The sequence below is a fragment of the Protobothrops mucrosquamatus genome, unplaced genomic scaffold (genome assembly GCF_001527695.2).
Source record: "Protobothrops mucrosquamatus isolate PMUCROS unplaced genomic scaffold, P.Mucros_1.0 scaffold2076, whole genome shotgun sequence".
Classification (NCBI taxonomy): Eukaryota; Metazoa; Chordata; class Lepidosauria; order Squamata; family Viperidae; genus Protobothrops; species Protobothrops mucrosquamatus.
The window spans coordinates 163,082-173,874 of NW_015388180.1; the positions used below are offsets into that span (position 1 = coordinate 163,082).

The following is a 10,793-nucleotide window of genomic DNA, read 5'->3' on the forward strand; positions in this document are numbered from 1 at the left end:
GAGATTATATAACGCTTTGGAAAAGAAGTTATGTTTCAGGACACTTAATCCAGTAAAAAAAACAACAACAACAATAGACCCTGATTATTTTTGGCCTTTTCCAATGTTTCTAATTGGATGTAGAAACCAATCTTGGGGTGGTTCTAGAATTAGCCACAAAAGTACTGTATAATAAAATGCTTTATTTAGAAGTATTCAGCGTAGATGCATAAACTAGATGTATCTTCTCTCTATTGTAGTAAAAGTATTTCATAGCTTTGAAGATGTCATTCTGCAGTAGATGGCCCATGGTGATGGGATTTTTTAGAACAGTTTCAACAACAAAATGGCTTGAAAAACTAGACAGACTTAGTTGTAGTTTGGTTTACTATATCAGAAATAATTGTGATTTACAAGTTTGGACTAAATTTTGGCAGTTTCTAAGCAGATTGTTAAGATTACTCTTTTTTTCTTTCTCCCATGCTGTTAATACATATTTACAGTTGGAAACATAATATACATAGTGTTTTTCAGCTGTAATGCTAATTACTGGTAATTACTACAATAACAGCATGGTATCCTAACCTGTAGCAGTTAAAACCACAAAATACATGTAATACATTTAATAAATAAATCCAAAATACAGCCAAAATATTCAAGAACTCCTGAGCCAAAATCATTACTAATTGATTTTTTTAAACTTTTTTCTGCTTTTTGTAAAAAGCATAAATGATAATGTTAACTTTCTATCTCTTCTATGGGAAAGGTTCATGTAACATTTTGCAATTTGGGACTAGCTGCAAGTGATTATATCTGAGGAAGTAAGCAGTGTGACTGAATTCAAGCATGACCTAGATGTGCTTTTTCTATGTTCAAAGCACTGAAGTGGATTGGTCTTGGTAAAGGTGTATTGCCTATGTGAGAGAGGCATGCAAAGAAGTTGTTGCTGCTGGGAAGGGACCTACCTACCTGTCTAGTTTAATGAAAAGAAGGACTAGGGGGGTGATACAATAGCTATGTTCCAATATCTAAGGGGCTGCCATAAAGAAGAGGTCAACCTATTTTCCAAAGCACCTGAAGGCAGCACAAAAAGCAATGGATAGAAACTAACCAAGGAGAGAACCAACCTAGAACTAAGGAGAAATTTCCTTTCAGAACAATTAATCAGTGGAATGACTTCCCACCAGAAATTGTGGGTGCTCCGACACTGGAGGTTTTTAAGAAGATTGGACAACCATTTGTCTGAAATGGCATAGAGTTTCCTGCTTGAGCAGGGGGGTGGACTAGAAGACCTCCAAGGTCTCTTCCAATTCTGTTATTCCTTAACAGCTTTCTCCTTCCAAAAGACAATAAGGAAGAAGCTGAATGAAAGGATCTAGAATCCAGAGCCTCAGTGTTATGTTAAATTTAACTTCATGACAATTGCTGAATGTTAAAAAGCTTGCAGGGTATAAACTGCACAAGCAAAATTTTAAATGCATGCATTATATTTTCTTGTAGGTTTTTGTTATATTGTGAACCTAGGCCGTAAACTGTTTGGGAACAGTTTGCTGTTAAGATGGCACAGAAATATTTTTAAATAGGTAATAAATATACAGTAAAGGCAAAACAGTTTTAAGATAGTCAGAGTTGATTTGAAGCTGAAATATGCCTTTTAAACTCTAACCAATGTTTTCATGATGTTGAAATTATGGTTTGAAACTACCAGGTCAGTAAAAATACTTGAGCTATTATCTGACAATAAATCATTGCAAGCTTGGCTTTGTACCAGCCATGAACAATTTCTCTGTTGTTACGTTGGAGCTGAACCATTGTTCTACTTTTACTTTGCTTTCAGCAATAAGTGAGTTTAAAAAGAAACACATCATCTTAAACTGAACTATCTTATTATGTGCGTAGAGGTTATTTTTCCAAGGCAATAATTTATTTTGACAGCTTCTCTTGTGTTTTAATTTACATTATAATCATATGGACACTCATTGGTTGGGATTCTGGGAAACAAATCTTGTTCTGTATCTTCATATCCTGGATATATAGGTTTCTTAAATGTGTTTTGCATTAAACATATGTGCATTTCATTCATAGATGCCTGAATTTTCCTCCCTCCCTTTTTTGCCTTTTAGGGTCTTTATGTCTTTGTTGTATATTTCATTTTACATAACCAACTTTGCTGTCCCGTGAAAGCCAGCTATACAGTTGAAATGAATGGAAATACTAGCTCGGGTTCTACATTTTTCACTCATGGAAGTGGCATGCCTTTGGCAGGGGAAGAGATCAGCAAATCTACTCAAAATCTTATTGCTGCTATGGAAGAGGTACCTTTATTATTTTACCTTTACAAATAAATACACTAACAACTCATATACAGGTATGTTTCTACATGATCCATTGGTTTTATTAATTGATAAGTTTTACATCTTATATTTCAGTCAGAAGCTCAAGAGTGGTATACAACAAACATTCTCACATATTTTTTTCTCAGAACCACAACCCTGTGAGGTAAATTAGACAGAGAGAAAGAGAGAGTAGCCAGCCCAAAGTCACACAGTGAGCTTCTGTGGATGAGGGCAGACTAGAATCTTTTTGCATACAAGGTCGATTTTTTTTATCAAAAAGGACACTCAAAACATAACATGTTCAGTAAAGCACAACTGTAAATAATGAAAGATTAACAATGCAGCTCTGTAGATACCTCCTTTTTAAATAGTTCATTGCAGTTAATGAATATTTGTATTTCTAAGAAACCTCACTGGATCCAGTGGAATTTATCCCAAAGTTTTTAATTTAGATTGCAGTCATATACAACTGCTTGGTAGAACAGCTCCCTTTGTAGTGAGTGGGGTTTGTATCTCAGCATATAATATCAACATTAACAGCTGCACAAGAAAGAAGTTCAAATCACAATGCAAAGAACAAAAGCAGCTTTTCTTTCTCCTTTATAAGCCAACAAAAAATTTCATTGGAAAAATGTGTTGGGTTCTCTTGGGAGCTCTATTATAATGATGCCTTTACTCTGGCTGAACTCCATGCTGACTGTCATATGAACCTGAGCAATTATTTTCCATTTGATCTTAATTCACAGGTCAGGAGAGTAAGCAAAACAAAGAAGGTGCCACCTTCTGTCTCCAGGCCATTTCAGGTTTCGTCTAAACAGGTCATTGGATTTATCTAGAAAACAGAGCTGTAAAGTATACATGTCAGAAGCATCATATATGTATTATTTTCAGCAATCCTGCTCTATTTCAAAATGCTATCTCCATTCCCTTTCCAAATGCAACCCACTTACACCTTATCACAACTGCCAGATTAAGACATTTTAAAAGTACAGAAAGGGATCTAGCTGTGAGCCAGCCAAAGGGGAGAGAATATGTTCGTCATGGTGGAAAGTTGGATCTGAGAGGACACCCTAATGGCAAGTGGTCTATAAAATAATATACATACAGCATTTGCACATTGTCATAGCTCATCTTGCTTATTGTCTAACATTTACGTTGTGGAACCAACTGATCCAGACTCCAGGATGCCAGTAACTGGAATCTTTTTTGCAGCTGGGCACAAACAGGCTTTCAAAAGTTCTCCACTAAATTTGTTGGCAAAGTAGCTTGGAATAGGAAATTTCTCTAACCATCTTCAGGAAAAGAAAAATTCTTCAGCATTTTTTTAATGGACAGATTGTTCCTTTTTGTTGACAGTTGCCTCGCTATAAAAAAAATAATAAAGGAATTTCCTAATGACAACCTTCCTTGAATTTAATTGAAGTCCTGGAAACCATAAATATGATTACATCATGAGAGGCAGAACATTCTCTATGCATCTTGGCTACCTCATAATTAAACAAGTGCAAGTATATGACCTTCCACCCAAAAAACTTCTCTGTTAAAAGAGAATTTGCTTTTAGAAGTTCCTTCATCATATTGAATGAAAACAGGTTTAAAAAAATCCAGGTATATTTTTTGCCCAGCTAGAAATTGGGGTTTGAATTAGGATTGCTTATTTATTTGTTTGTTTGGTTGGTTGTTTGGTTTTTTTATCCCACCTTTATTATTAAGTGTATGTACGTGCATGCGACAAGGGCTGAGTACCATTTCTTTATGGATTTTGTTTACTTTCAGCAAAAATTTCAATCAATTACATCACTTAGCTTCCTTCTGTATGGCCTTTATATTTTAGTAGAGATTTGAATTTGGGATGACCATGTTCCATGCTTAGTTGTTGTAGTAGCAGGATCTGTCACAATAGCAATATGTAGATGTTAATCATAAGCCATGTTTAGCAAAAAATGTGTTTATTGACTATTTAAACATTTGTGCCCCAGTTTTGCCTAGCTAAATATGTGTTCTCTGTTTTTCCTCAAACAAGCTCCTTTTTCCTTAAATATCAACAATATAACATATTTAATTTCTATTTTAAATAACAAATCCACCAAATGCTCTAATGAAGTAATACAGCAGCAGAGAACAATATAGCTACTCAAAATTATTTAAAAATGTTTCTTTTTTTCTTGGAAATTTTTATTTTATTCCAAAGAAAGTTAAAATATAAAATTCCAAGAAATTTAAAACAACAAAAAGCAAAGAAAAGATACACAAAGCATACAAGACATTTAAAAAGTGCATTAAAAATGAAAACAAAAAAAAAACACATCTACACATATTACCCCCCATTGAATACTGATTAATACATTGCTTGCGAAACAGCCCCCCATTTTTTTTTAAAAAAAACTAATAAATCTATTTGCAAACTATTGATCTGTCATCTACAGTATATGCTATATTAATGACAGAATACTTAACATGAAGAACAATAATAATGAAAAGGACAAGATGAGAGTTTCAAAACCCTCTGTTAACAAACTATTATTGTAATCAACTCATAGAAAATTTACCATGGCTTTTTAGCTATCCCAAATCATCCTAAGAGTTAAGAATAATTTATCAATTTTGTTTTTTGATACCATTTCTTATCAGTTTTTGTCTAGTTAAATATATTCAATTTCTTCCCAACAAACTCCAGATAAAAATGGTTTGCAATTAAGAGTAATACATCCATTCCCCAATCTTTTCCAGTCCTAAGAAAAATCAGTTTGTCACTTCTCCATGTCAGGCTTCTGCTATTTTAAACAAATGCAGACTTGAAGTTCAGAGAATTGTATGGAATCAACTCAGTTCTACCTCTGTACAGTTGATATCTCGTTGATCCTTGAATCTTTAAGATCCCCTTTCCAAATGGGTCCATCACCATCCAAAAGTTGTCTTTGGGTCATTCCCAAGTGCTCACATTCATATTCAGGGGGCAACACTATCAGAAAGCCAGCTTAGGCAGCAAAATCGGCAGATTATCGGTAAGAGAGAAAAATCTCCTTACCATTCAGCAGCCATGTTGGGGAGGGACTCCTCTTAGGGAGGAGATCCAATTATTTAAAAAGAATTATATTACTAACCACTCCTTCTGAAATAAGTAGTCATTATAGCAGAAAGCAAGATCTACCCATCCTCTGAAAAGCCATTGAAGAGGAGATGACACAAGGCTTCCTTAGACAACAACCAGCATAAGGTTATTGTCACAGAAAAGGGGCCTCTTCTTGCTCCACACTAATTACCATTCCTGAGGTGTTCAGAGATGCAGGAGGGCCTTTGACTTTCACCTCAGCAGGCAATCAGTGTTGGCTGAAACAGAACCAGTCTTTACATGTCCAGAGAGTCTCAGACTATGAGGGAGCCTTGTAGTTGCTGCTACTGTAATGTTGACAACTCTCTTTTTCTTTGAACATTTGTCGTGGTGTTGCAGAGTCCACAGTAAGATATACATAAATCCAAGGCCAGTTTGATATCAGTTATGCATTCCATATTTTCTGTGTTTGTATTTCTACCAATTATTGTTTCACAAAGAAACTAACTTTCATCTTGTATATCTACTACATTATTATTTATCAAGAACAGCCTGTGTATCCTGAAGGAACTCGTGGCTAGACTTAGAGAAACAGTCTTCCTTTGATAGTGGTATTTTTGGCAATATCAAACCTTAATCCCACTTAATTTGTGGGCCTGACCTAGCCATTAAGTAAAGTATCATTAAAAGTCCAGAATTCTTATTTCTCAATGCTGAATTGATTTTCACTGCTAGAGACAGGAGAAAGCTTAGTGGAATTGTGTAATTCAGGTCCCAGCATAATTTGACCAACTGGGATACCAACTGCATTTAGACAAGGAGATGGGCATTTGCTACTTTGAGTCAGATGGCAAAATCTTTTGTCCATCCCTGCTATTTTGGCATTGGAAAATGCCATAATGCATAAGGAAACATCCGTTGCTCTAAGTCTTTTGACTACATGCACATTGCTAGGGCCAGGATATTTGGGATGAGCCTATTGCATCTAAATCAAGGTATTTTCTTAATTGCCAAAATAACTAAGTAAATAATGATGATGATATTGTTTGGTATTTATGGGATCTTCTAGTCTAGAGAACCAATAACATCATTAGGAAGACAATGCAAAGAGATTTTTGTGGCACTCTATACTCTTCTTAATGCTTTTTCTAAAGATGCCAGCAGACTGGGAGAGGGCATCCCCAAGAACAGGCACCGAGGCCAGGACTGTCTTTAAGCAAAGCCCACAGAATGGCAGTGCCTACATAGCTGCTGGAGAATTTAGGAACAGTTCTTTGATGGCAGATGAAGAATCACAAGAGTTTGATGATTTAATATTTGCTTTAAAAACTGGTAAGTATAATATAGCCTCCTTTCTAAATAATCAGATGCGATTTTTTTTGCATTTGTATTCCTGCTAACTGTTCACATCAAAGTAAAAAGTCTGCCTTATGCTGAACTTAATATGCATTTTATTTAAAGAACAAAAAGGCAAATTGAATGAAAACACATTTAGCCCGTATCAGGGAAGTAGAATGTGTATTCTTACTATAAGTGTTTAAAATTTAGGGTGAAGAAGTAAATATTATTCTTATATAAATCACAAGCTACTATTTAGATATAGAAATGCTACCATATGTCCAATTTATATGGATCTAATTTCACATTTATGTGGAAGCAATTGTAGATTAATCAGAAATACAGTCATGGACTGTGCAATTATGCCATCTTGCTGAGTTAGGCTCCCCATAGCTATATGAAGAAGTTTAACTGTTGTCCAAGAACCAGATTAAGATTAATTCTAAGTAAAAGATGGAAAAAATCCAGTCACTGAATGTGAAAGTATGTCACAGAAGACACTATTGGTATTTCTTGGATATGCAGAAAATGAAATTTATGGATTTCTATAGATCTCCTAAAAGAGAGACAAGTCAGCATTCCACTCATCAGATGTTTTGCCACCACTAATACTTTTGGAGGGTACATCATTTGCCAACCTCACAACTGTCTTAATTTGAAGGATAGGTTTTCAAGTTTACGAATATGAATATGATTACTGACTTCAAAAGAGCACTTGTATTTCTAGTTTATATACATCCTGGTTACACGTAACAGAGTACAAGCCAAGCCCGATTATGTTTTGCATGGATCACTCAGTAGCATAACAATTTCTCAGACTTATTTGTTTGGAAGATCGATAGTTGCACAGTGAAACATGGCAAAGTTTGCGCAAGGCAGTTGCACAAGGCAGCAAATGATATGACTGTAATACTGCTTAGCAAGGCATAAACTGACCCAAATATATATGTATGTGTGTTTATTGTGTGAAAAGGGGAAGTGCCAAGTTATGTAATTTTTTTTTAAAAAAAGTTCTAATTAAACTAAGGTCAAACTATGAGTGCCCTGAAGAAATATTTCTAAGTGCTTTGTGTCACATAGGCAGAAAGACTAGATTGGCTATCTAAATTCATCTTAAACTTGCTTTACAGGTTCTGTGAGTTTCTTAGGCAAACAGGCAGCTGGGAGACCTTTGAGCCATAATCTGCATTTGGTTTCATTGGCGTTCTTAAAGTAAATTCAGATAGGTCCTTGTTTATTCATGACACTTTCACAGCTGAACTATAGTGTTTCATTCCCTTGTTAGACCAAAATAAATAAATAACTAAAATTAGTTACTGTTTGAAAGAAATATTATATGAAAGGAAAAATTCTCAATTCTTCTAAAGCTACTAAAATGGAAATAACAGTTAATTGTTTATGTTGGCCATAAAAAAATCTTGTTGGGTGTGTGTAAATATCAAACAGGTGAGAAACTACCAATAATATAATATAAGTTTTTAAACATATAAAAAAGGCGACATGAGATTTAATATTCATTTACCCTCTGCAGTAGTAGATACCACCACACTGATTTTGCAAGCCCAGAAGATCGTAAACATACTTCAGATTTATAATTCCTGGTTAGGCTGGGAAGCAATGTTAAACATGTATCTCAGAGTTTTCTTTTTTGACTGTAAGCTGCCCCTAAGAACTCTTAACTATCTTGTGGTAAACACTTCTAGATAAAAGTTTAAATGGTCTGTGCAGTTTTAAGTTGTTCTTCCATAGAGGACTTTACACTCTAGTTTTATTCCAAAAGAAGATTATCAAATCCTTAAGAATTCATTCACGGCAAGAAAAAGTATAGTCATGTTGTAATTTGGATTTTAGCAAAGCAATAATCTTAATAGGTTATTTGTTTAAACAATCAGCAACACAACAAAATCACACATGTATAAAATGGGAAACAGCAGGTCAATCCATTTGGCTTTTTGTGCTGTTTCTTTAATGGTGAAAATGAGTCAAAGAACAGAAGGGACCTATGCTTTAGGAAAGATTTGTGTGCAGTGATACTTGATTTTAGAAATTAGAAGTTAATTCACTGCTTCAGGATTTCTATTCCTACCCTCAAACTACTGTTTAGAACATATCCGGATTAACCTCCATCACTGACAGATTTTTAGAAGGGATCCAGATTTCATAATCATCTTCCATTTTAATCTTCCTGGGTCTTCAATCACCAACTCCTTTTTCCTTCTCACTAAACAACTGTGAAGTTGAAGAAAGGAACACTAACAATAACTGTAGAAATCCATCTTTTAAAGCATCTTTAAGTCCTTTGATGGCATGGAGAATATTGTAATTTGGTCATATCTGCTGTATTTTAGAATTAAAAACAGACAAATAACCCAGGTTTGTGCATAACAAAGCAACTTAATATGCCACATTTTCTGTCTTATGTGTTTTATTAATTGGTAGTTAAAAAGTGGTAGCATTTGGTTTCCTGCATATAGCATAATCCAAATACAGTGAGCCAGGTTTATTGCTGGTATAGCTCCTTTGAAATCTATGCATTTGCAGCAGAAATAATTTTGCCTAGTCCATTGAATCTTTGCAGCCCTTGCTCCTTTGTAGCTGGTTTTACTGGCAAATAATGTCTGGAATTAATCTCTTTTGACATTACCATGTTTAATTATGCTTGCATGCACTTATGCACTTCTGCCTAAATAGGATTTGCAAGTCTTGAAATGTCTAAGTAGGGGTTGGGCAGTTTTTAAATGCTTTATTTACTTGTCCTAAGACCAAAAGCACAGTATGCTCACTCAGGCAAAGCAATCAGTTGGTGCCACAAGAAGAAGAGATAATGTGGGGGTGGGGAAGAGAAGCTTTTCCACCTTTTTTGTTCACTAAAAATTCAGACTATGCTAAAAATGCTTATTCCATCATCCTAAAAAGCTTTGCCAGAAGAACTGTACCTCTATGAAGAAAATATGGAGGCATTACACTGATATCCCTACCCATCTTGATGTAATGTTGGTTCAGGAAATCTGCCCACCTAGTACAGAGTAAAGTCAAGCTTTCTAAAGTAGCATAATTGTAATCTGTGATTGCCATTGATGCATGTCCCTCATCATGTAGATGCTACCTTTGTGAGGAACTCCACTAGTAATTGGAAAGGTGCATAGAAAGAACCAAAAGAAACAATCGTCATGCTTAGTTTCTTCCCACACCTTGGAGATTTGCATGTATATTTAGTAATGTGTAATCTTTTAAAGACAGACAGACAGACAGACACACACACACACACACACACACACACAGAGAGAGAGAGAGAGAGAGAGAGAGAGAGAGAGAGAGAGAGAGAGAGAGAGAGAGAGAGAGAGAGAGAGAGAGAGAATCTATAAAATCTGAATGACCAGTTAAAAAAATATTAAAATATCTAACAGAGTTCTGGAGGTTTGCAAACCTTAACCATAACATATTCTGCTTAAGTCCTTAAATATAATGAAGGCAATATTGCAGTAGTAGAATTAAAAACATAAAATTGCACACAGTGTAATATCTCTAACTGTGGTTTATGGATTAAATTCAGTAAGGTAAATGATAGTTAAGAAAGAATGAGAATTCAGATGTGAACTAGAAATAATGTATTTGATCTAAGTCGATGTTTTAAATTGGAGGAACCTTCTGTATTAATTTTAACAAGAGTTTAGCCAGATATTTTATAAGCTAGTCACATAATTCTGATATGACTAAATTTTGAATAATATGTCCAGCCAGAATGATTAAACCAGGAAGCTGATATCTTCTTCTTCTTCATCATCATCATATAAGCATATTCTATGGAAGATATAGCCTCATTTTCAGATCTCCCAAATATTCTGCCTTTCTTTCTATGTTCCAGGTGCTGGCCTCAACATCAGTGATACTGAGTCATGTCATGGCAGCCTGGATGGAAGTACAATAGCTAATTCCCAAATTGTTGAACTTAGAAGAATACCTATAGCAGACACTCATCTCTAATCCTTTCCTTTTTTTAACATGCTGTACTGCATTCTGCTTTTTATACATGTGTTTTATTTGAACAACAGCAACAACAAAATATCATTACATATAGCTCTGTAACA

General features: G+C 34.9%; 1 protein-coding gene across 1 annotated transcript in view; it reads left to right on the plus strand.

Annotated features, from left to right (window-relative positions):
* The window catches only part of LOC107294753 (adhesion G-protein coupled receptor V1-like), a gene marked incomplete at its 5' end in the record, with an annotated part of 172,964 nt that extends 162,178 nt beyond the window's left edge, over positions 1-10,786 (plus strand). Inside the window, 3 exon segments of the mRNA XM_015824010.1 lie at positions 2,103-2,294; positions 6,522-6,699; positions 10,571-10,786. Coding sequence (XP_015679496.1) covers positions 2,103-2,294; positions 6,522-6,699; positions 10,571-10,689 — 489 coding nt within the window.
* Positions 10,787-10,793: the final 7 nt, after the last annotated feature.